Genomic DNA, 26,282 nt, shown 5'->3' on the forward strand with positions numbered 1-26,282 from the left:
ACAGAGAAATACCACTGAGACTGTCTGAAAGATTCATAGTCAACTGAGCAATTTCTCAGGAGATGTACTTCAAATTATAAGCACTAGATGTCCCCATCTACCTTGTTTTATTTCTACTAGCCAGCACCTGGCACAGTTCAAATCAAATGTCACATGCTTCGTAAACAACAGGTGTAGTAGACTAACAGGAAAATGCCTACTACAGCCCTTCCCAACAAAGCAGAGAGAAATAAAATAGAGAAATAATCAAAGGTAATAATAAATACACAATGTGTTTGTTGTTTACAAAGGTATCAGGTAACCATACAGTTCAGGATAGACAGTATTTTTATGTTAAAAAAAAGTAGAAATTATACTTGTGCATATACTTTTCACAATACACAATGTGCAAATAAACATATTCTAGAATGTCAATTCCTCATCCGCTATGAGAAGTCTACTTAGTCTGCCATGACCAAGAACACAGGTTTACCTCGTTTTTACAACAGAGACTAATAACACGGTGAATAGCTGCTCCAACTCGGGCCCTGTGACGAGAATGGCAGCTGGCAACAGAGCTCCTTAGAACAGGTGACACTGTTAACAGTCCTGTTCAGTCATGGTTGTTGATCTCCGAACAGGATTTGGGTGGACACAGTTGTCTATGTTTGTATGGTTTTACATTGCCATTCAAGTATTATTGTTTAGGATGGAATAGCCTAGTCCTTTGATCATCTGGGCTGGGCAGGATAAAAAGAGGTGTTGAAATACAGGGCTAAAATCCTTGTTTTGTATAGAAAACAATTGTGTGAAGGGCAATCATTTACAGTGCATTGACTTCTCACACTGCTCTCACATTCACAAACTAGTGATGGGTCGTTCGCGAAACGAGTCGGCTCTAAGAGCTCTTGTAGGTGAATGTTGGGAGCCGGCTCGCATATCAGAAGAGCCAAATTTATATAAATAAATTAAAAAATTAAGATTTGAATAATTGGTGTCAACCAATGAACCAAAGATGCGTGAGGGAGGGTCGAGCCAACTCACTCACAGTCACACACTTAGCAGCTGAGGAGAGAGAGGAAGGACAGCTGTGAAAACAACAGCTGGAAAATTATTCGGAAGCACAGTAGCATTTTAATAATGTAGACAATGTTAGAGTCCAGTGTAGAATTTGCTAAAACAAAATCTCATATAAAGCCGGTTCTATGCACAACCTACACCGGCATATGCGAACTGTGCACTCAACTACGTAGCTAGCTGTAGCGGAGCTTCGAGAAACTAGTGGGCCGGCTAGTGATAGTGGTGGAGCCAGCACATCCACACGTGGAGATGTATCCACTCAGTCAAGTAGGCCTACTTCGCGACCCTCAGCAACACAGTCTTCTATGGACCAGTTTATGCCAAAGTCTATGTCTGTAGCAAAACAAGGCCAAACTGATATTGAATTGGCTAAAACAATTGTCACCGATTTCCAGATATTTTCGATCGTGGAGGACAGAGGTTTTAGAAATTATAGAATGTACACAATTCCAAGCAGGAAAACCCTTTCAAAATCACTTATTCCACAACTGTATGAGAGCACACAGGCTTCAGTGTGGGAAAGAGTCCAAAAAGCTACTGCAGTTTGCCTCACCACTGACTGCAGGACATCAAGGGTAACCACTTCTTAAATGTTGGTTACATGTCACTTAATTGAAGGATTTTCGATGTCTAGCTGTCTTCTGGATCGCTTTGAGTTCAGTCGACAGACACACCTCAGAGAACTTAGCAGAGGAACTGTTGAGAATGGCAAGTAGATGGAAAAGTGGTCTGTTGTGTTAGCGACAATGCAGCTAACATAACCAAGCCATGAAAATTTTAAAATGGACCCATCATCCATGTCTTGCCCACACAAGATGCTTTGAAGGTGATGAAGCCACTGTGGACAAAGTGAAAGCAGCTGGAATACTTCCACAGGAGCACAGTAGGTTCTGAAAAACTAAAGTCTACACAAGGCCAGATTGGGATGCCTGAGCTGAGGCCTAAACAAGACTGCACTACAAGGTGGAATTCAACATTTTATATGTTGAAGCGGTTTCTTGAGTCAAAGGATGCCATCATCTCTACCCTGGCCATTGTCAATACACCTGTTGATGCTCTGACCCAAGAGGAATGGGAGGTTGTGGTGGAGGTGTGCAGAGTCCTGGAACCCTTTGAGCAGGTCAATGTGGAGATCAGCAGCAGGGAGGGACAGCCCCAGCAGTCAGCTGGCATGGCAATAGGAAGAAGAGGGATCAGATGGAGCAGAAGCACCAGCAGCAGTGCCACAAACGTCTGCTGTTTAGACGCTGTTTGACGAGAGAGCAACTGGGGATGCAGCATGAAGGAATCCCTCAGTAGATCCCATAATGGATGTCCGATCCTATTTGGAGATCTGCAGATCCTCTGAGCTGGTGGAAGAACAAGGCTTTCTAAAGTCATGACAAGGAGACTCTGCATAGTGGCCACATCTGTTCCCTCTGAGAGGGTCTTCGTGAAAACGGGACAAATAATTACTGATAGAAGAAACCACATCAGCCCCTCAAGTGAGGCAGCTTGCATTTCTGAATGCAAATCTCTCATAAAAGCAAAATATGGTCAGCATTGCTGTGTGCTGCTGGTTATAACATGGCAATTAAGAAGAGAGAGAAAAGAGGGACCAGTTTAATGTTTTAAGTGGGATGCTGCAGTTTTGCACATTGTTATTTATTTTTCTTTGATATGGTGCAATATTCTATTATGTTGTTCAGACTGTATTCGTTTTGAATTGTTACATGTATATGCACTTTGTTTATATACATTAAATTAAAATGTTTAATAGCATTATTTTTCATAAACCAATGCATTTTTAAATACATTGTGGTTAAGGTAGAGTATGATTTCATTTAATAATTTAATTCGAATTGTTTTAACACCAATCATAGTCAAAATATCGCAAACTGTTTGACTTGAAAAAATACAAAACCTTTTTTTTTAAAGAGCCGTTTGGGAGCCGGCTCACTGAAAAGAGTCGGAATGCCGATCACCATCACAAACTGCTGTGGGCACAAAGAGGGAGGAGCCTAAAGCTTAGTGTGCTCGGGACGCTCACATATGTATACACTACGTACAGTATGCAGACTGACTGGTTGGCGACCTTGTTAGCTAAGTAGCTTATCTCTTTACTTTTCTAATAGAAGGCGACATTAAACCAGGGAAATTAAACAACGTTCTGCTGGTGATTTTCGAGAGGGTTATGCACTTTGGTGTTGGAAAGACGCTCAAAGGAAAGTAGGCTGAAAGGTTGATTTTGCTCCGTATCTTGAAGCTGTGTGGTGTTGTTACACGAAGTCGTCTACTTGCACTTCTGAGACTCAGCCTACGGTACGATATTTCAGTTGGTCTTCTTACACATAAGTAGACTACAACTAATGTATTGTTTGTAAATTACGGATTTTAGAAAGTAAATAACTTGGCAAGACATTGTTAACGTATTTTGCTGCTTGTAAAGTCAAGTGACAGGGACTGTCTGACTGTCAAGGCATAATGTGACACGTTTACATGTCGGTTGTTATCGTGGGGTTGTCTTTTTATAAACATGTATATCAGAGTGACTTGTCATCTGTCCTGGGCACATTTCTTATAAGTTTAAAAGTATCTGCCGATACAGCTTGATTCTTGCCTGGACACAATCTGTCACCTTTCATTCACCTTTATTGTGCCTCAAGTGACATTTTGCAAAAGTTTATTGCTGAAGTTATCCACATGTTGATGCTGTGGGGCCCAGACGAATGTGTTTAATCAGAGCCACGAACATAAAGTACATTTGACATCTACTGTAACATAATTCATAATTATTTGTAGCCTTTCTGCTATTTGTTCTGCAGAGGTTAACAGATATGTGACACACACACACACACTTCAGCAAACTTGGGAAACAAAACATGGTAGTATGAAGGGTATTTTTGAAAGGAGTTTGGTACTCTTATCATCTTTCTGTGATGAAGAGGTCAGGGTATTGGGTTACTACCTCATGGGATCACATTCAAACAGACACCCATCAATGTTTCATGGTTGGCCATATTTTATTTACAATCTGGTTGGGTGTGGACCGTTCTTTATACCTCAATGGTGTGGACTATACAGGGATTGTTTTACATCAAAGTTGTTATAGGAAAATCAGTGTTGATACAAATAGATTTGAACACAATTTGACTTGACGCAAAAACCCAACTCTGTATAATCAAACTCAGTCAAAACTGTTTGCTATATGCAGTGTATTTGAAGTGAATTTTTTTGAGAAATGTTGAATTATGCTTTGGTGATTTCAGACTTTCAGCACACTCACTGTGGGGGTTGGGTTGGCAGTTGGCTCTAGAAAATGCACACAGAGGGCAAAGCTTTTTGAAGTCCTTTCATTTACTCCTGGGAACTCTCATTGGATGTTACAGACGGTGTTGAATTCTAGCACGCTGACTAAATTCATCTGATTTCCTGCTCAGGTGTTTCTGTATAATACACTGCTCAAAAAATAAAGGTAACACTAAAATAACACATCCTAGATCTGAATGAATGAAATATTCTTATTAAATACGTTTTTCTTTACATAGTAGAATGTGCTGACAACAAAATCACACAAATTATAAATGGAAATCAAATTTATCAACCCATGAAGGTCTGGATTTGGAGTCACACTCAAAATTAAAGTGGAAAACCACACTACAGGCTGATCCAACTTTGATGTAATGTCCTTAAAACAAGTCAAAATGAGGCTCAGTAGTGTGTGGCCTCCACATGCCTGTATGACCTCCCTACAATGCCTGGGCATGCTCCAACTCCTGGACGGTCTGTGGTGCAACGTGGCGTTGGTGGATGGAGCGAGATGTGATGTCCCAGATGTGCTCAATTGGATTCAGGTCTGGGGAACAGGTGGGCCAGTTCATAGCATCAATGCCTTCCTCTTGCAGGAACTGCTGACACACTCCAGCCACATGAGGTCTAACATTGTCTTGCATTAGGAGGAACCCAGGGCCAATCGCACCAGCATATGGTCTCACAGGGGGTCTGAGGATCTCATCTCAGTACCTAATGGCAGTCAGGCTACCTCTGGTGAGCACATGGAGGGCTGTGCGGCCCTCCCAAGGAAATGCCACCCCACACCATGACTAACCCACCGCCAAACCAGTCATGCTGGAGGATGTTGCAGGGAGCAGAAAGTTCTCCACGGCGTCACCAGACTCTGTCACGTCTGTCACATGTGCTCAGTATGAACCTGCTTTCATCTGTGAAGAGCACAGGGCGCCAGTGTCAAATTTGCCAATCTTGGTGTTCTCTGGCAAATGCCAAACGTCCTGCATGGTGTTGGGCTGTAAGCACAACCCTCACCTGTGGACGTCGGGCCCTCATACCACCCTCATGGAGTCTGTTTCTGACCGTTTGAGCAGACACATGCACATTTGTGGCCTGCTGGAGGTAATTTTGCAGGGCACTGGCTGTGCTCCTCCTTGCATAAATGCGGAGGTTGCGGTCCTGCTGCTGGGTTGTTGCCCTCCTACGGCCTCCTCCACGTCTCCTGATGTACTGGCCTGTCTCCTGGTAGCGCCTCCATGCTCTGGACACTACGCTGATGGTCACAGCAAACCTTCTTGCCACAGCTCGCATCGATGTGTCCTCCTGGATGAGCTGCACTACCTGAGCCACTTGTGTGGGTTGTAGACTCCGTCTCATGCTACCACTAGAGTGAAAGCACCGCCAGCATTCTAAAGTGACCAAAACATCAGCCAGGAATCATAGGAACTGAGAAGTGGTCTGTGGTCACCACCTGCAGAACCACTCCTTTATTGGATGTCTTGTTAATTGCCTATAATTTCCACCTGTTGTCTATTCCATTTGCACAACAGCATGTGAAATATATTGTCAATCAGTGTTGCTTCCTAAGTGGACAGTTTGATTTCATAGAAGTGTGATTGACTTGGAGTTACATTGTGTTGTTTAAGTGTTCCCTTTATTTTTTTTGAGCACTGTAGTAGGAAGAGTTGATACCAGGCTCAGTTGTCCTGATTAGTGTAAATATGAGGGTTGATGTCATGAAAGTACAGTATGTGCTGAATAACTATGCTAATCTGAATTGTGGACTTGTTGTAATTGGGATTTTACAGTATGTACAGTAGTGTCTGTTTGTGTACTTGTGTTTACATCTGCATTTCCAGTGTGGATTTCCAGGCCAATGACAATGGCAGTCTCTTCCTACCCACACACAACCTAAAGAGAGAATGTAGCAAGCCCCTCCTGACCAGTGGAGGCTGGTGGGAGGAGCTATAGGAGGACAGGCTCATTGTAATGGCTGGAATGGAATAAATGGAACGCTATCAGACATATGGAAACCATGTTTGACTCTGTTCCAATTATTCAATTCCAGCCGTTACAATGAACCCATCGTCCTATAGCTCCTCACACCAGCCTCCCCAGCACTTGACACACACCTCGCCTTCATATGGCCTTTCCAGAATTCTAGTTTACCCTCATACTGACCTACTAGTACACAGCTTTAAGATGCTCTGCCTTGTGATCTTTAACCACACAGACTAGTGAGGTCATATCCCACAAGCCTCATCGCTCCAACTGAGTCACCTTGCATTGAGAAAGGGCTGTGATATATAGGGCCTATACCTAACGTAAACAAATAATTCATAGCACTATGTCAACATAGCAGGGGACTGAGACTTTATATAGCAAGATATTGGCTTTGTAACACGTGAATGCACTGGAAAAGTAAGGAGTTTTTCTGCTAAGTAACCACATGTGTGTGATCAGGTCAAGTGAGGAGGCAATGTGAAGGGTTGTCCCTTTTAAATCTCTGACATGCATGTCAATGGAGCATTACACAGGCTGGCTGGTTTAGTTTCACATAGTGGAATGTCTGGTTTGACCACTTCAGTCTACAGTGAGACCTGTAGGGCTAACCCAAGCTATTCATGTAAGAGCAGAGTGTAGTCTGGATTCTACGGTTAACTTGTTTTACAAGGCGCACGCGTGTGCCTAAATTGAAAAATGTAGGCGCACACAAAGAAATTTAGGAGCACAATTAACATTATTTGCGATATTAAAGCCAGAATATTACATTTTTTCTGCTCACTCGTGCTCCTAAATAACAATTCCAGGTTGCACAGCAAAACATTTAGGCGCATATGCGAGTAAGATGCTCTCACTGTAGAGCCCTGGTAGTGGTGAGATTAGTGACTTATCATCGCAGGTTAGTTCATCTGGGAATGGCATATTTTTAATTTTTACCTTTATTTAACCAGGCAAGTCAGTTAAGAACATATTCTTATTTTCAATGACAGCCTGGGAACAGTGGGTTAACTGCCTGTTCAGGGGCAGAATGACAGATTTGTACCTTGTCAGCTCGGGGGTTTGAACTCGCAACCTTCCGGTTACTAGTCCAACGCTCTAACCACTAGGCTATGCTGCCGCCCCAATATACATGCACACATACAGAACAAAGTTATGGACAATCTCCCTTCTCACGTAACTACAGTCACGTTAACTGAGACAGTCTACCTGTTTACTTTTTTCTTGAATTTGCTTGTCTTTGACTAAGCTGAGACACCGTAACTTGTTTTTGTCTCAGGATACATCACAAATTGCAGGACCTCCAACAACCTAAAATGACCTCCAATGACCTAAAGCATACTCACCACCAGTGGATGTTGCTGAGGGGAGAACGGCTCTTAATAATGTCTGGAATGGAGTGATTGCAATGGTATCTCTGGCCCCCCAATGGTGGAACAAACTCCCTCACGACACCATGACAGCGGAGTCAATCACCACCTTCCGGAGACACCTGAAACCCCACCTCTTTAAGGAATACCTAGGATAGGATAAAGTAATCCTTCTCACCCCCCCCCTAAAAGATTTAGATGCACTATTGTAAAGTGGCTGCTCCACTGGATGTCATAAGGTGAACGCACCAATTTGTAAGTCGCTCTGGATAAGAGCGTCTGCTAAATGACTTAAATGTAAATGTATCAAGCCCATGAAAACCATGTTGTTGATACCATTCCATTTAGTCCATTCCAGCCATTATTATGAGCTGTTCTCCCCTCAGTAGCCTCCACTGCTCTCCATTTATAGAACAGCATGGTGTCTAGTGGGGAGACTGACTGGAGAGGGAAGATTCATATCTTAACACTACGGCAGTTCAAAAAACAGGCGCAACAGCAGTAGTGTGTGCCTGTTGAGTCCAAACCAATGGAGCCTATTATCTCCTCTGATCTGGTTAATGACATGATGAGAGCGTGGCGAGGCCTAGCGCTTTTCATCCCTTCTGAGAAGGGCTCTACCAACATCACAGCCATGCTATTCATCCCTTCTGAGAAGGGCTCTACCAACATCACAGCTATGCTATTCATCCCTTCTGAGAAGGGCTCTACCAACATCACAGCCATGCTGTTCATCCCTTCTGAGAAGGGCTCTACCAACATCACAGCCATGCTATGCTGTTCATCCCTTCTGAGAAGGGCTCTACCAACATCACAGCCATGCTATTCATCCCTTCTGAGAAGGGCTCTACCAACATCACAGCCATGCTATGCTGTTCATCCCTTCTGAGAAGGGCTCTACCAACATCACAGCCATGCTATTCATCCCTTCTGAGAAGGGCTCTACCAACATCACAGCCATGCTATTCATCCCTTCTGAGAAGGGCTCTACCAACATCACAGCCATGCTATTCATCTCTTCTGAGAAGGGCTCTACCAACATCACAGCCATGCTATTCATCCCTTCTGAGAAGGGCTCTACCAACATCACAGCCATGCTATGCTATTCATCCCTTCTGAGAAGGGCTCTACCAACATCACAGCCATGCTATTCATCTCTTCTGAGAAGGGCTCTACCAACATCACAGCCATGCTATTCATCCCTTCTGAGAAGGGCTCTACCAACATCACAGCCATGCTATGCTATTCATCCCTTCTGAGAAGGGCTCTACCAACATCACAGCCATGCTATGCTGTTCATCCCTTCTGAGAAGGGCTCTACCAACATCACAGCCATGCTATGCTGTTCATCCCTTCTGAGAAGGGCTCTACCAACATCACAGGAATGCTATGCTATTCATCGCTGCATCTCTGCTGCTATCAGACTCTTATTTACTATTGCTAATACTGCACAATTTAAACATTTGCCATCTATTCTACTGAGCCATTCACTTTATGGTTGTATTCTTACCTTTTATTTATTTCTTGTTGCGTTGTCGAGAAGGAACCTGACAGTAAGCGTTTCATTGGACAGAGTAGTGTATACAATGTGTATCCTTTACATAAGATAAATAAAACTTGAAACTTCTTCCTCCATTTCTCCCTCCACCTCACCGTCCCTCGATCCCGCGCCGTCTCTCCTTCATACAAACACTCACCCCTTTTATCTCCTGTTGGTGCGGCAGCATGCAAACACTCACCCCTTTTATCACCTGTTGGCTCCTGTTGGTGCGGCAGCATGCAAACACTCACCCCTTTTATCACCTGTTGGCTCCTGTTGGTGCGGCAGCATGCAAACACTCACCCCTTTTATCTCCTGTTGGTGCGGCAGCATGCAAACACTCACCCCTTTCATCTCCTGTTGGCTCCTGTTGGTGCGGCAGCATGCAAACACTCACCCCTTTTATCTCCTGTTGGTGCGGCAGCATGCAAACACTCACCCCTTTTATCACCTGTTGGCTCCTGTTGGTGCGGCAGCATGCAAACACTCACCCCTTTTATCTCCTGTTGGTGCGGCAGCATGCAAACACTCACCCCTTTTATCACCTGTTGGCTCCTGTTGGTGCGGCAGCATGCAAACACTCACCCCTTTTATCTCCTGTTGGTGCGGCAGCATGCAAACACTCACCCCTTTCATCTCCTGTTGGCTCCTGTTGGCGCGGCAGCATGCAAACACTCACCCCTTTTATCTCCTGTTGGTGCGGCAGCATGCAAACACTCACCCCTTTCATCTCCTGTTGGTGTGGCAGCATGCAAACACTCACCCCTTTCATCTACTGTTTGCTCCTGTTGGCGCGGCAGCATGCAAACAAGGTAGAGAGGAAGCAGCAGCAGAGATCTGGATTGATGTTCCCACACTAAACCCATTGAGAATAGGTCAGGGGTTTATCCATGTTGCCATCAGAGATCTACCTACTCCCCTCCTGACTCCTGGCCTTTGTTGTTTTCAGCTACATGGGGATGGCGTATGTGGAAGTTCTGCTGTGGTACTGTACACACACAGTATTGTTTAACTAACCTTGTGGGGACACAATTTATAAACATTCAAATCCTATTTTCCCTAACGTCTAACCTTAACCCAAAAAAACAAATCTTAACCCTAACTCCTGAACCTAATTCTAACACTAATTCTACCTTGACCCTAAACCTCCTAGAAATAGCATTTGACCTTGTGGGGACTAACAAAATTTCCCCAGTTGGTCAAATTTCTGTTAATTTACTATTCTTGTGGGGACCCCACAAGTATAGTTACACACACACACACACACACACACACACACACACACACACACACACACACACACACACACACACACACACACACACACACACACACACACACACACACACACACACACACACACACACACACACACACACTGCAAGAATCACTTAAGACACTCCCTGGATCACTGACAAGCTAACCTGCACTTGAAGGCTGTATTTTGTACCATTGTCTCCTGTGTTGTCTACTACTCACCTGTCTCAGTATTATTGAACCGTTCAAACTAGCCGTATCTCACTGTAGCAGGCTGTGCAGCTCTCTGTATCCCTGTCTCAGAGTCTCATGGAAGTCATTATTACGCAGTGGCTCAAGGGATTGTTTTAGCCACTCTAAATACAGGCAGCATGTTGCTGTGCCATTATGTGCTGTTCCTAATGCTGTGGGAAAGAGAACGCTGAGTGTGTCAGCCTGGGTATGCATTTTATAATATGTGTTGATCCTCTGGGGTGTTTGGCTCTAATCCACTCAGCTTGTTGACCTTTCCCTTGTTACCAGTCTCTCCTTTCCCCCCCGGGCCTCCTCCCTCCCTAGCAGGTAATGAGGAGGTGAGCTGATGTGTTTGAACATGTTAATCAACCTCCTCCACTGAGCTCAGAGGTGGGAACACTGACTGAACGCAGCACGTGTTGAGCACCTACCTCAGCCAACCTACACCTCAGCCTATAACCTTCAGCTGGTGTTTAACACAGAATCACAGTCCTATCTGATAAGGTCCTTTATGGCTGTTACCCTTTTGTATTAGGTTGTTAATGGGCACAGCTGTTGAGTCCCTTCATGTTGATGTTTCATTTCAGAAATACGACTGACTGTTGATGTATTGTACGTTGCCTCAGAATGATGTGTTGATTGGTACTCCTTTTTAATGTAGCCAACACAGATGAGTTTCAGAGAAATGTATATTTGTGATGTTATAGTCTGAATGCAGTAGGCCTAACTGTTTCATAGAGACTAACTGTAGTGCGGACAGTGGTCAATGTCTCCTCGGCTACAGGAGAACGGACGCCTGGATGGTGTCCTCCTATTGTAAATGTATGTGTTGTTCATTGGAGAAGGGGAAAGATAGACTATATATAGCCAGGCTCTCCCTCTGTGGCCAGTTGTGGCCCACCTGTAAATATTTCAACAAGGTACCGTCACTTTAATGGGGCCCATCTATCACCAGGGTTGCCATGGCCACCAAGCCACTGTAAATGTCCTCTTTTTTTCACCCATTGGGCTATTAACGGTGGGAGAAGAGAGAGGGCCAATATCGGAGCCCATTCGTCCTGACCAGACCCTATTGTTGGTCCATTAGTCCTAGACCAGGCCCTGCCATTAGACATGGACCAGGCCCTGCCATTGGTCCTGGACAAGGCCCTGCCATTGATCCTGGACAAGGCCCTGCCATTGGTCCTGGACAAGGCCCTGCCATTAGTCCTAGACCAGGCCCTGCCATTGGTCCTGGACAAGGCCCTGCCATTAGTCCTAGACCAGGCCCTGCCATTGGTCCTGGACAAGGCCCTGCCAATGGTCCTGGACAAGGCCCTGCCATTGGTCCTGGACAAGGCCCTGCCATTAGTCCTAGACCAGGCCCTACCATTAGTCCTGGACCAGGCCCTGCCATTAGTCCTAGACCAGGCCCTGCCATTGGTCCTGGACAAGGCCCTGCCATTGGTCCTGGACAAGGCCCTGCCATTGGTCCTGGACAAGGCCCTGCCATTGGTCCTGGACAAGGCCCTGCCATTGGTCCTGGACAAGGCCCTGCCATTGGTCCTGGACAAGGCCCTGCCATTGGTCCTGGACAAGGCCCTGCCATTGGTCCTGGACAAGGCCCTGCCATTGGTCCTGGACAAGGCCCTGCCATTGGTCCTGGACAAGGCCCTGCCATTGGTCCTGGACAAGGCCCTGCCATTGGTCCTGGACAAGGCCCTGCCATTGGTCCTGGACAAGGCCCTGCCATTGGTCCTGGACAAGGCCCTGCCATTGGTCCTGGACAAGGCCCTGCCATTGGTCCTGGACAAGGCCCTGCCATTGGTCCTGGACAAGGCCCTGCCATTGGTCCTGGACCAGGCCCTGCCATTAGTCCTGGACCAGGACCTGCCATTAGTCCTAGATCAGGACCTGCCATTAGTCCTAGATCAGGACCTGCCATTGGTCCTGGACCAGGCCCTGCCATTGGTCCTGGACCAGGCCCTGCCATTGGTCCTGGACCAGGCCCTGCCATTGATCCTGGACCAGGACCTGCCATTGGTCCATTAGTCCTCAACCAGGGCCTGCCACTGACCAGGACATAATTATGGGCTCTATCTGAAGAGGACAGTCGCTCTTCCTGATAGAGCTTAATGATCTCACATCAGTCACAAAGTCCAGATGCACAGGCTGTGGGAGTGTGGTGGACTAATGCGTTGGTTGCTGGTTCAGTCGACAGTATTGAAAAATGCCACGTATACATTTAGCTAATTTAAGAAGCAGACACTCGTTCAGACTACTAATTCATATTGGGAAAAAGAGTTCTCATTGCTTGGTGTAACAATATGTGTACCTAGAATTCATTAGAGTTAAATGTCTGGCCTCAGAGGTAAGAATCACACACATCAACATGTTCAGTAAGTGTAATAAATATTCTAAAAAGCCAGTGTACTACAAGTTAGGACAGCCTTGTGAGTGCTACTGTAGGTGTGGCTAGCTGGCTTTTCATCTATCTATCATGACCTCGCCCTAGTGTGTGAAACACCTGCTGAGAGGGAGACTCCTTTTTACATCTCACAGCTTTAGAAACTGAAGCCACTCTGTCAGAATACATACACTAGAGGTCAACCGATTATTACTTTTCAACGCCGATACCGATATCGATTATTGGAGGACCAAAAAAGCCGATACCGATTAATCTGACAATTTTTTTTATTTGTAATAATAACAATTACAACAATACTGAATTAACACTTATTTTAACTTAATATAATATATCAATAAAGTCAATTTAGCCTCAAGTAAATAATGAAACATGTTCAATTTGGTTTAAATAATGCAAAAACAAGTGTTGGAGAAGAACATAAAAGTGCAATATGTGCCATGTAAAAAAGCGAACGTTTCAGTTCTTTGCTCAGAATATGAGAACATATGAAAGTTGGTGGTTCCTTTTACATTTACATTTAAGTCATTTAGCAGACGCTCTTATCCAGAGCGACTTACAAATTGGTGCATTCACCTTATGAGATCCAGTGGAACAGTCACTTTACAATAGTGCATCTAAATCTTAAAGGGGGGGAGGGAATACTTATCCTATCCTAGGTATTCCTTAAAGAGGTGGGGTTTCAGGTGTCTCCGGAAGGTGGTGATTGACTCCGCTGTCCTGGCGTCGTGAGGGAGTTTGTTCCACCATTGGGGGGCCAGAGCAGCGAACAGCTTTGACTGGGCTGAGCGGGAGCTGTACTTCCTCAGTGGTAGGGAGGCGAGCAGGCCAGAGGTGGATGAACGCAGTGCCCTTGTTTGGGTGTAGGGCCTGATCAGAGCCTGGAGGTACTGAGGTGCCGTTCCCCTCACAGCTCCGTAGGCAAGCACCATGGTCTTGTAGCGGATGCGAGCTTCAACTGGAAGCCAGTGGAGAGAACGGAGGAGCGGGGTGACGTGAGAGAACTTGGGAAGGTTGAACACCAGACGGGCTGCGGCGTTCTGGATGAGTTGAAGGGGTTTAATGGCACAGGCAGGGAGCCCAGCCAACAGCGAGTTGCAGTAATCCAGACGGGAGATGACAAGTGCCTGGATTAGGACCTGCGCCGCTTCCTGTGTGAGGCAGGGTCGTACTCTGCGGATGTTGTAGAGCATGAACCTACAGGAACGGGCCACCACCTTGATGTTGGTTGAGAACGACAGGGTGTTGTCCAGGATCACACCAAGGTTCTTAGCGCTCTGGGAGGAGGACACAATGGAGTTGTCAACCGTGATGGCGTGATCATGGAACGGGCAGTCCTTCCCCGGGAGGAAGAGCAGCTCCGTCTTGCCGAGGTTCAGCTTGAGGTGGTGATCCGTCATCCACACTGATATGTCTGCCAGACATGCAGAGATGCGATTCGCCACCTGGTCATCAGAAGGGGGAAAGGAGAAGATTAGTTGTGTGTCGTCTGCATAGCAATGATAGGAGAGACCATGTGAGGTTATGACAGAGCCAAGTGACTTGGTGTATAGCGAGAATAGGAGAGGGCCTAGCACAGAGCCCTGGGGGACACCAGTGGTGAGAGCGCGTGGTGAGGAGACAGATTCTCGCCACGCCACCTGGTAGGAGCGACCTGTCAGGTAGGACGCAATCCAAGCGTGGGCCGCGCCGGAGATGCCCAACTCGGAGAGGGTGGAGAGGAGGATCTGATGGTTCACAGTATCGAAGGCAGCCGATAGATCTAGAAGGATGAGAGCAGAGGAGAGAGAGTTAGATTTAGCAGTGCGGAGCGCCTCCGTGATACAGAGGAGAGCAGTCTCAGTTGAATGACTAGTCTTGAAACCTGACTGATTTGGATCAAGAAGGTCATTCAGAGAGAGATAGCGGGAGAGCTGGCCAAGGACGGCACGTTCTAGAGTTTTGGAGAGAAAAGAAAGAAGGGATACTTTTAACATGAGACTTCAATATTCCCAGGTAAGAAGTTTTAGGTTGTAGGAATTATAGGACTATTTCCCTCTATACCATTTGTATGTCATTAACCTTTGACTATTGGATGTTCTTATAGGCACTTTAGTATTGCCAGTGTAACAGTATAGCTTCTGTCCCTCTCCTCGCTCCTCCCTGGGCTCGAATCAGCAACACAACGACAACAGCCACCATCGAAGCAGCGTTACCCATGCAGAGCAAGGGGAACAACTACTCGAAGGCTCAGAGCAAGTGACGTTTGAAACGCTATTAGCGCGCGCTAACTAACTAGCCATTTAACATCGGTTACGCCAGCCTAATCTCAGGAGTTGATAGGCTTGAAGTCATAAACAGCGCAATGCTTGATGCACAACGAAGAGCTGCTGGCAAAACACACAAAAGTGCTATTTGAATTCATGTTTATGCGCCTGCTTCTGCCTACCACCGCTCAGTCAGATACTTAGATACCTGTATGCTTGTATGCTCAGTCAGATTATATGCAACGCAGGACACGCTAGATAATATCTAGTAATATCATCATGCTTACAAAACCTCTGTCCTTGGGCAAACATTCTATCCTGTCATCTGTGGCTCTGCCTGCGTTATCTCCTGTGAAAAGCTCTTCCTATTTTGTTACCTGTGAAGCCTCTCTCTCTCCCTCCCTCCCAGCCCATCCATTGAATAACACGTTCAAAAGATGGCATAACAAGTTAGACCTCACTTCACTTTCTATAGCTTTATCTCAATGTATTTACCTTGGGAGTTAGCTAGGTCTCTCTACCTAACTCAGATTAGGACTTGTAGCTCTGTGTATAGTCAACCAGTAACCAACTTTACAAAGATGCATGACACACTTAGAAGAAAATGGTCTTTTCATCTGGTAGAATTCAGTGTTGAACTTCAGTTCAAACCATTCTCGTTTCAGGTGGAGCTATAATCTATCATTCAGTTATTCTTCTCTCTGTAGAAGCCCTACTGTTTAGAAGCTACCTCTCCTAATTCCCTGTACACAGACTGATGAGCCCAATACTTTTGCTGTAATCTGGAGAATATTATTTTAGCAGCAGGGGGTCTGGAACCTGGTAGAGATGCCAGCCACTGCCATTTTTGGGGACGCTGTGTGGTGTAGACGTGGCATGCACTGGTTGAATAGGGATGTAGGCTACTGTGGTACTACAGTGTATTTTGTACTTGGCTACTTTTGTTACTCAGGAGACACTTCTACACATTCAGTGACTATTATAGCATGTATAGCATAGGCCTATGTTATAGCATTGTTATGTCAAGAGGACATAAGCAAATGTCAATGCAGTGATGTTTCTAAATCCAAGGCGAAACTAACACAATGTTGACAGAACACTCAGCAGGTCGCTGTCCTCTAATCTAACAGGTTCTTAGAATTAATTTAACAGTAGCATGGGAACTGCCAGGTCGCAGTTGCAAATGAGAACTTGTTCTCAACTAGCCTACCTGGTTAAATAAAGGTGAAATAAAAAAATATATAAAAAAAATGTGTTGTTGATCTCTTCAAGCTCTCTCTCCCTGTCCCTCACTTTATTTCTCTGTCCCTCTTTCTCTCGCTCTCTCTCTCTGTATCTCTCGCTCTCTCATTCTTTGTATCTCTCGCTATCTAATTCTTTCTCTCTCTATCTCATCCTGTCATTCTCTCTGTATCTTCCCTCTCTGTATCTCTCATTCTCTCTCTCTAATTCTCTCCATCTCTCTTTCCCTTTCCCCCCTGCGCTTCCTTAGCAAGATCAACATGGTGTTATGCTGCTATATTTAATTTATCATCAGTCTAGTTTGACTGTGGTGGTATGGCTTTAAAATACTGCTACTGTAGGCCTATTTCTTCCTCTCAATTATCCATGTTCCTTATCTCTACTAGGCTTCAAAGCAGATTTGATGTTCTCCTGGTGTTGCTGTTCCCTATTCCCTCACTCACACGAAGCCCTATGAGGAGTTAACCTCCACCTCAAGGGGAAATCATCTCACCCTGTACTCTGACCCAAACCCTTCAGTAATAACATCTGGTCATGAATGGCAGAAACCATGGTTAGAGGATGACACTAGGTCTGTGGGCGAGAGGGGGATGGAACTAGATTCGATAGTGCTGCTAGGTAACGGATGTGTTTTTAAATGGTGGAAGCTCCTGTAGTGGATTCAAGTCCTCTATGTATGCCAGTAGGAGTGGGTAATGAGCAAGAGCAGTGTGGACGTTTCTCCTTCCTTTGTACTTGTGAGAGTGGGGATGGAGAAGGATAATGACAGAATGAGATCCTCATCATCCCTTGCAGTTGTCATCATTCAGTTTCATCACCATCTAGGCTACATTGTAATCTTTCATCAGTGACTCAGGTCTCTGATCCCAACAGGGGTTCTTCACTGTGCCCGATAACAGCAGGAGGTCTGTTCCATTTCACCTCCTTCCTCCTTTTGGAATAAATGAGCCACAAGTAGTGTGTTACCACATACGTCCTCATGATCAATGAGACTATTGATTCATTATTGATCCAGATTAGTCACCGACTCGCTCCAAAACAGAAAAAAACGCCTGAATGTTTACAGCGCTCACTGCTTAAAGCAGCATGCCTCTTCCCTTTTCAACTCTGTTCAAGTGCCTCCAAAGTGTGTGTGTGTGTGTGTGTGTGTGTGTGTGTGTGTGTGTGTGTGTGTGTGTCTGGCTGAGGTTCGCAACAGGGGTCCTTAGTCAACACTCCTGTTTTCAAAGGGAGATGCTGACTTCAAGACTTCTTCAGAGCTTATCTATTTATCCAGTCTCTGGCGTTTGGGGCTATGGAGACGTGTAAGCAACACATTAACATAATTACCTGATTGGTATAATTGGATAATGACTGTGAAACTGAGTGGAGAGGCATGCAGGGTTGTGTACAGGAGAGATTGGGTTTTAGCCACCCTTGGCAAAGAGGTACGCACAAACATACAGACACACACACTTTTCTGGGTCACTTGCTCTCCCAGAAACATTATAAATTGAGTTGATTACACAGGCATCGAAAATAATAAAGATGACTACATTCATTGTGTGAAAGCACCATCTCCCTGGTGATCCTCTTTATAGAAGTGGTGGCCCATCTCCCTGGTGCTGCTCTTTATAGAAGTGGTGGCCCATCTCCCTGGTGATCCTCTTTATAGAAGTGGTGGCCCATCTCCCTGGTGCTGCTCTTTATAGAAGTGGTGCCCCATCTCCCTGGTGCTGCTCTTTATAGAAGTGGTGCCCCATCTCCCTGGTGATCCTCTTTATAGAAGTGGTGCCCCATCTCCCTGGTGATCCTCTTTATAGAAGTGGTGCCCCATCTCTCTGGTGCTGCTCTTTATAGAAGTGGTGGTCCATCTCCCTGGTGCTGCTCTTTATAGAAGTGGTGCCCATCTCCCTGGTGCTGCTCTTTATAGAAGTGGTGCCCCATCTCCCTGGTGCTGCTCTTTATAGAAGTGGTGCCCCATCTCCCTGGTGCTGCTCTTTATAGAAGTGGTGCCCCATCTCCCTGGTGCTGCTCTTTATAGAAGTGGTGCCCCATCTCCCTGGTGCTGCTCTTTATAGAAGTGGTGCCCCATCTCCCTGGTGCTGCTCTTTATAGAAGTGGTGCCCCATCTCCCTGGTGCTGCTCTTTATAGAAGTGGTGCCCCATCTCCCTGGTGCTGCTCTTTAAAGAAGTGGTGCCCCATCTTCCTGGTGTTGCTCTTTATAGAAGTGGTTGCCCATCTCCCTGGTGTTCCTCTTTATAGAAGTGGTGCCCCATCTCCCTGGTGCTGCTCTTTATAGAAGTGGTGCCCCATCTCCCTGGTGCTGCTCTTTATAGAAGTGGTGCCCATCTCCCTGGTGCTGCTCTTTATAGAAGTGGTGCCCATCTCCCTGGTGCTGCTCTTTATAGAAGTGGTGCCCATCTCCCTGGTGCTGCTCTTTATAGAAGTGGTGCCCCATCTCCCTGGTGCTGCTCTTTATAGAAGTGGTTGCCCATCTCCCTGGTGCTGCTCTTTATAGAAGTGGTGCCCTATTTCAGGCTTGACAGTATGTTGCTGGGCTCTATTTTGAGCAAGTGGAGCATCTCCTCTCCAGGCAATACAGTAGTATCCTCCAATATGTCTTCCAAATGCAGTGCACTATGCAGTTAGTAGCTACATTTCTGTCTCCAGTGTCTCAGATTAGTTACTAGTTGTTGGTGTTTTCGGCAACTGGTGTGCAGTGTGGAGTCTGTAGTCATACATTTTTTTACCCCTAATTTCCTGGAATTATAATAGGTTTTTAGAATGATTCAGTGTCAATCCCAGCATAATTTAATACAAAAAAGTAGCTTCCTATAATAGGAATGAAAAACAAATTTAGGATGGGTTAAAGAGGTCAACATTGCTCATCACTGACTGACTCTATTTTCGAGCGTGGCACACTGTAGAGTTACCTCTTAATTTACTGGGACTGGGAGGATATACATTTTTTAAATGGAACCGTTTATGTAACTAGGCAGTTAAGAACAATTTGCAATGATGGCCTACACCGGCCAAACCCGGACAACGCTGGGTCAATTGCGCGCCACCCTATGGGACTCTGAACGACAGCCGGTTGTGATGCAGCCTGGATTTAATATGCAGGATTGTTAAACTACAGACAGTACTGAGCTATACAGGGACATATTAGCCCAGTGGTGAATTTTAAAAGGCACTCAGTCATACTCCAACCATATTAAGAAGAAACCAAGATGGCCAAGATGCAAACATAATCTTCAATTTTATTCTAGGACACAGTAGTTGCCAGTGCATTGCTGTCTGAGTCCAGGTTAGGTAAGTTAACCACTATAAAAGTACAACGCTAATCTACTACCAGGCCTGTTTTGACCCCATGAGGTTGAGGACACAGACTCTGGTGAGGTAATGTGTCTGTCTGTGGAAGGAGAGGACGTATTACTGTGGCATTAAGACCGAGCAGAGACGCAGCCAACTGGAGGAACCCAACAGACTGCTACTACTGTCTCTCTCTACCCTATAATTGGGGGTCATGCATCTGGCTGGAACACTAAGAAGAGGACTGTAATAATATCTCCCACTGTCTCCAGTATGTTGTGTCTTTAAAACAGACACAATGAGAAGAGTGCTTGTTATAGGAAGAAACTGAGCTTTGGGAATGTGGTATTTGGTGAGTTGTTTGTCCAGTTATGGGTCTTGTTGGTAGCAGTGCAGCACTATAGTGGGGCTTTTTAGTGTGAAACTAAGAACTTGTTACAAATCTGCACTTGAGAGGTTTAGTGTTTTATGGCTTCTCTATATGGTAGTGTAGAGGGTATAAGTCGATCGATTATGATTTTTCAACGCCGATACCGATTATTGAAGGACCAAAAAAGAAGATACCGATTAATCGGACGATTACATTTAAAAAAATATATATATATTTTTTGTAATAATGACAATTACAACAATACTGAATGAACACTTATTTTAACTTAAATAAATAAAAATATAAAAATCAATTTAGCCTCAAATAAATAATGACATATGTTCAATTTGGTTTAAATAATGCAAAAACAAAGTTGGAGAAGAAAGTAATGTGCCATGTAAAAAAGGTTACGTTTAAGTTCCTTGCTCAGAACATGAAAGTATGAAAGTTGGTGGTTCCTTTTAACATGAGACTTCAATATTCCAAGGTAAGAGGTTTTAGGTTGTAGTTAATATAGTATTTATAGGACTATTTCTCTCTATACCATATGTTTTTCATTAACCTTTGACTATTGGATGTTCTTATAGGCACTTTAGTATTGCCAGTGTAACAGTATAGCTTCCGTCCCTCTCCTCTCCCCTACCTGGGCTCGAACCAGGAACACATCGACAACAGCCACACTCGAAGCAGCGTTACCCATCGCTCCACAAAAGCCACGGCCCTTGGGCAAGGGGAATAACTACTCCAAGTCTCAGAGTGAGTGACGTTTGAAACGCTATTAGCACGCACCCCGCTAACTAGCTAGCCATTTCACATCGGTTACACCAGCCTAATCTCGGGAGTTGATAGGCTTGAAGTCATAAACAGTGCTGTGCTTGCGAACAGCTGCTGGCAAAACACACGTCAGTCAGACTGCTCTATCAATTGCTCTATTTTATCTAACTGGTGGCATCCCTAAGTCTAAATATTCCTGTTACATTGTACAACCTTCAATGTTATGTCATAATTACTTAAACATCTGGCAAATTAGTACACAACGAGCCAGGCGGCCCAAACTGTTGCATATACACTGACTGCGTGCAATGAACGCAAGAGAAGTGACACGATTTCACCTGGTTAATATTGCCTGCTAACCTGGATTTCTTTTAGCTAAATATGCAGGTTTAAAAATATATACTTCCGTGTATTGATTTTAAGAAAAGCATGGGTGTTTATGGTTAGTGCAACGATTGTGCTTTTTTCGCAAATGCGCTTTTGTTAAATCATCCCCTGCGTTGCATCGATTATATGCAACACAGGACATGCTAGATAAACTAGTAATATCATCAACCATGTGTAGTTACCTAGTGATTATGATTGATTGATTGTTTTTTATTAGATAAGTTTAATGCTAGCTAGCAACTTACCTTGCTTTACTGCATTCACGTAACAGGCAGGCTCCTCATAGAGTGCAATGAGAGACAGGTGGTTAGAGCATTGGACTAGTTAACTAGTTAACAAGGCAGTTAACCCACCGTTCCTAGGTCGTCATTGAAAATAATTATGTGTTCTTAATTAACTGTCTTTAAAAAGGCGGCAAAATCGGCGTCCAAAAATACAGATTTCCGATTGTTATGAAAACTTGAAATCGGCCCTAATTAATCGGCCATTCCGATTAATCGGTCGACCTCTAGTAGAGGGTGTGAAGGTGAATGGAGGTGTGGATTCCTTTAGAGCACACCTCCTCTCCCCTCCCCTCCCCTCTCCTCTCTGTTTGCTTTGATCCAGCTAGACCTGGACCCCACCTTACCCTCCATGGGTGGAGGCACTACAGCCACAGTCTGGACAGCGGAATGGGTGTTTTATGGCTGGGTGGGGGGCTGACACACACACACTATCATGCCGATATGATCTTCAGGGAAACATTTCAGAGTTGTCGCTACAGAGTAAGTCAACTTGGATATGACTGGTAAGCAGTGCATTTTGTATAGTTGTCGGTGGGGTCGAGAATGCCTAGAATGTTTTAGCTTATGTTTTATTTGACGTGTGTGGACTTCCGTGATCTGGCCTCCCTCTAAGAGTGTGGTCAGTGGTTACATCGTAGAAGTAAAGTCTTTCTGCGCGCTGTAATATGTTGTGACAGGTTTCCCATGGTGCCTCAGTGTGACAGTGTCAGGAGGAGAGGGGGCTCATGGTTGACCAGAGACGCCAATTATATCGCAATTATATCACAACTCTAATTGGAGTGAACAGTAGCATGATTATTCAACAAATGATGATGACATTTATTCTGTTCTTTCAGAAGATGTTAGTTTGGCACTGTTGTCTCCATGCTTGTGTAGTGTGTGTGGATGTGGCGGGGGTTGTTGGATGGCTCTCTCTCTCTCTCTCTCTCTCTCTCTCTCTCTCTCTCTCTCTCTCTCTCTCTCTCTCTCTCTCTCTGTATGTTACTCCCCCTCTCTCTACAGTCAGTGGTGTTCTGAGCCTCTTACTCACATCGTCCAGTCACTTCCTCACATAGCTCTAGTCTCCAGTCATTCCACTGCTCCGTACCACATTACCAGGAACTCCACTCCGTCACACTGTCTGGCAGTGCTGCTCTCAAACCTCCTCTGCTGTGTCAAAGTTAGACTTCCCTCTCTCTCTATCTCCACAGGACTGGGTGTGTATATGGATGTAAAGAGGGGACATTCTGTATTGTCGATACAAGACGAGCAACCATGGTAAAACAGAGGTAGGAATTTCAGCGATTTCTGTCCTGGGTGACCCCGCCTCATGCATTCCTATAAGGCACGTTCCCTGTGTTAACTAAAAACAGATGTGTTTAGCTTGAGTGTTTTAGTGTCTCTGTTGTGGCAAGCTCTGTGGTTTGGTTGTTGAGTCTCTCCTCTTCAAGTGGGTCGAAACCATTCACAAAAAAGTTTGATTTGGCCGTGATTGGTTGAGAGGCCGTTTGAGGGGCAGCCTTTCTGATCTCTAATTGGTCATTGTGGTCTGACGGTCTGCAGCTGCTTCTGCTTCCAGCAGGAGGGTTACAGTTGAACTCCTGCAGTGCATGGCTGCAATTCATGTGTTGTTATTGTACACTGTATGAAGCAGATGTCTTCAATAGAAGACATTGTCCTAAAATGTTGTTTACTGACCTGGTTGATTATATGCTAGTACCTAGCAACGGCTAACTAGGTATTGTGCGTTTGTTTGCATTTTTGTCAGATTGAGTCGGTAGCCCGGTTTTTTTATTTACTGTCTAGTCAGTCCCAATTGTCTGTTATCAAGTCTTCAAAGTGTGATCTGTTGGCATGGATATAATCTGTTGAACATCAGTTGTTCTCAGAATTACGCCCATCCGATGTGGGCACTTGACCAATGACGTCACATAGCACTAGACTCCTAGACTCCTAGAATGAAAATCATCTGATTCTCAGAACCGCCATAGTCTCCATTCACTGTCCCCGGAGGAACGGAAACACGGGATTCTAGGAAGATAATAGAAGCCAAATATCCTCCGTCCTGAGTTATAGTCCTATTTATAACTGACCTGAGCAGGGACTGGGGCGGGTGGGGCGGGGAGGGGGATGGCCTGTTGCACTACACCATGTTAGCAGATAGCCAAGATTTTGTTTGCAGCAATGGTCCTCTTTCCTGTACAATCACCTCCTTTACAAGGGAAGCAACAAATAACCCTGGCTTGCAACCTATTGTTATCTGACTGTCACAGTAACATAATTACAGTGCCTTGCGAAAGTATTCGCCCCCCTTGAACTTTGCGACCTTTTGTCACATTTCAGGCTTCAAACATAAAGATATAAAACGGTATTTTTTTGTGAAGAATCAACAACAAGTGGGACACAATCATGAAGTGGAACGACATTTATTGGATATTTCAAACTGTTTTAACAAATCAAAAATGGAAAAATTGGGCGTGCAAAATTATTCAGCCCCTTTACTTTCAGTGCAGCAAACTCTCTCCAGAAGTTCAGTGAGGATCTCTGAATGATCCAATGTTGACCTAAATGACTAAGTTAGCAAAGCCTCTGTGCATTGCAAAGTCCATCGGTGCTGGTGTAAGCATAGAGAATGTATTTGTGTTTTATTTCAATCTGTGGGGATACAGGTCTAAGTGTGTAGCAGTTGAACTCTAAGGCTGGAACAGTTCTGCAGTGTCTTGACAGACAAGTTCTTTTTAGTACTTTTAATCATTATTTTGGTTCCCGACTGACGAGCAGTGTGAGAAACGAACACCTGACCTCACTCTCTAGATATGTGAGGGACACATATTTTCACAGGCGCTTCTGGACAGAGCTAGAACCAACAGAATCAACATAACTTTAGGCTACAGACAAAGTCGACATATTTTACATACCAAAACAGTTCCAGACCATTCATGGAAAGAATAGTGTTTTATTAGTTCTTGCGGGCCCACTAGCTGGTAATACACACTCTATTGTCATGCATCATAATCTCTTCTGGTGTCACAAGATGAGTGAGTGGGTGATGAAAGTGGTGTCACTGGGACCTTATGGAATTCACTGTGCATTGTAGCGTACTAGCGAGGCGTTACGTCTGTAACTCTGTGGTCCTCTGGAGTTCAGTTGCTAGAGCATGGAGCTTGCAACTCCAGCATAGTGGGTTCAATTCCCGGTACCGCCCATACTTACAAATGTGTGAGAGCACGACTGTACGTCGCTTTGGGAAAAAGCGTCTGCTAAATGGCTTATATTATTACAAAGCCATCACCACTTTTCCCTTGGTAAGTATTTTTGGCAGGCACTTGTCGAGCTGAGGAATAGAGGGCATGGGTTGTGCCACCGGCTGAGTGTCTCCCTCTCTTGCTCGCACTCTTCCTCTGCCCTGTCACTGTTTTCCCACTCTTTTCTCTCACATACCTAGCTGCTGTGAATGTCCCAACCAATCACCCTGAATCTGTCCTATGGCTACAGTAGTCTTTAATCTGTCCTGTGCTAACAGTAGTCTTAATCTGTCAGCTACTCCTACAGTATGCCATAGTATGTATTGTTATAGGTTTGAACAATGACAAACTACTGATTCTCCATCTGCATGTACAGGATGATGACATGATGTTTTCTGTGTTCTGCAGATGCCCAGTATTCCTTCACCCCCCTGTGCAAGTGGTCTCAGCCGGTCTCCAGTGAGGACTCTCCCCCTCTACCCCTCTCCGTCCTGCGTAATGGTTTAACCCACACGAGATCTGGTCACCATGATGATGGCCTCCATGGTTGCCAACGGAAACAGGGATGGCAGACAGGGGGAGGCCCTGGTCCTGAAAGGGGTGGACCCAGAGACCTGCATGATCGTGTTCAAGAACCACTGGGCACAGGTAAACAAAACCACTACTCTGTATGTAACCTTAGATATAACTTCAGCTCAAAACCCTCATTTAACTTGTATAGCTCAATCTCGTAGAACCCGGACCCTAACTCAAACCCTCAGAACACTAAATGCATATCATTGTAGCCCAATCACTTTAACCCAGAAGCTCTTCCACAAACTCTTATAATTGGAACCATAACTCCAAACCCCACCGCAGAACCTATAACACAAACATTTCCTAAATCCTACAACCTAAACTCCTACAATCCCGCCCTTGTACGTGAACCCTCTCAGCCCCAGAACTCATTGTGGTAACTGAAATAATGACTGTCTCCTGGCTCCTCCCTTCTCTATTCAGCCCAGTGGGAGGGAGTTTGCAGGAGTCTCCACTCCTCTCAGCTACAGAGAATAGAATATAGTAAGGCCTGGAAACACAAACATAATTTACTGTCAAATGGGGTTGGAGCTCACGTTGCTGGATGTAGAACAGCCTGAAATTATGTTCAATCTGTTTCATTTTTGTGTATCATTCTCAGCATTTATCATTTTTTATTTATTTTTAACCTGTTATTTAACTAGGCAAGTCAGTTAAGAACAAATTCTTATTTACAATTACGGCCTACCCCGGCCAAACCCTAACCAGGACGACGTTGGGCCAAATGTTAGGTCTGTGAAGTGCACTGTTAA

At 45.0% G+C, this 26,282-nt stretch overlaps 1 protein-coding gene across 2 annotated transcripts in view; it reads left to right on the forward strand.

The window, feature by feature from the left end:
- Positions 1 to 3,092: 3,092 nt before the first annotated feature.
- Positions 3,093 to 26,282, forward strand: part of LOC124013364 (FHF complex subunit HOOK interacting protein 1A-like) — a 47,183-nt gene continuing 23,993 nt past the window's right edge. Inside the window, exons 1-3 of one of the 2 annotated variants that reach the window (XM_046327666.1) lie at positions 3,093 to 3,360; positions 22,921 to 22,998; positions 25,363 to 25,602. In XM_046327666.1, the coding sequence (XP_046183622.1) occupies positions 25,483 to 25,602 (120 nt within the window). In that variant the 5' untranslated portion in view covers positions 3,093 to 3,360; positions 22,921 to 22,998; positions 25,363 to 25,482. The remainder of the gene's footprint in view (positions 3,361 to 22,920; positions 22,999 to 25,362; positions 25,603 to 26,282) is intronic. The other variant, XM_046327665.1, reaches the window with a different exon arrangement.

The sequence above is a fragment of the Oncorhynchus gorbuscha genome, linkage group LG24 (assembly GCF_021184085.1).
Source record: "Oncorhynchus gorbuscha isolate QuinsamMale2020 ecotype Even-year linkage group LG24, OgorEven_v1.0, whole genome shotgun sequence".
Taxonomy (NCBI): domain Eukaryota; kingdom Metazoa; phylum Chordata; class Actinopteri; order Salmoniformes; family Salmonidae; genus Oncorhynchus; species Oncorhynchus gorbuscha.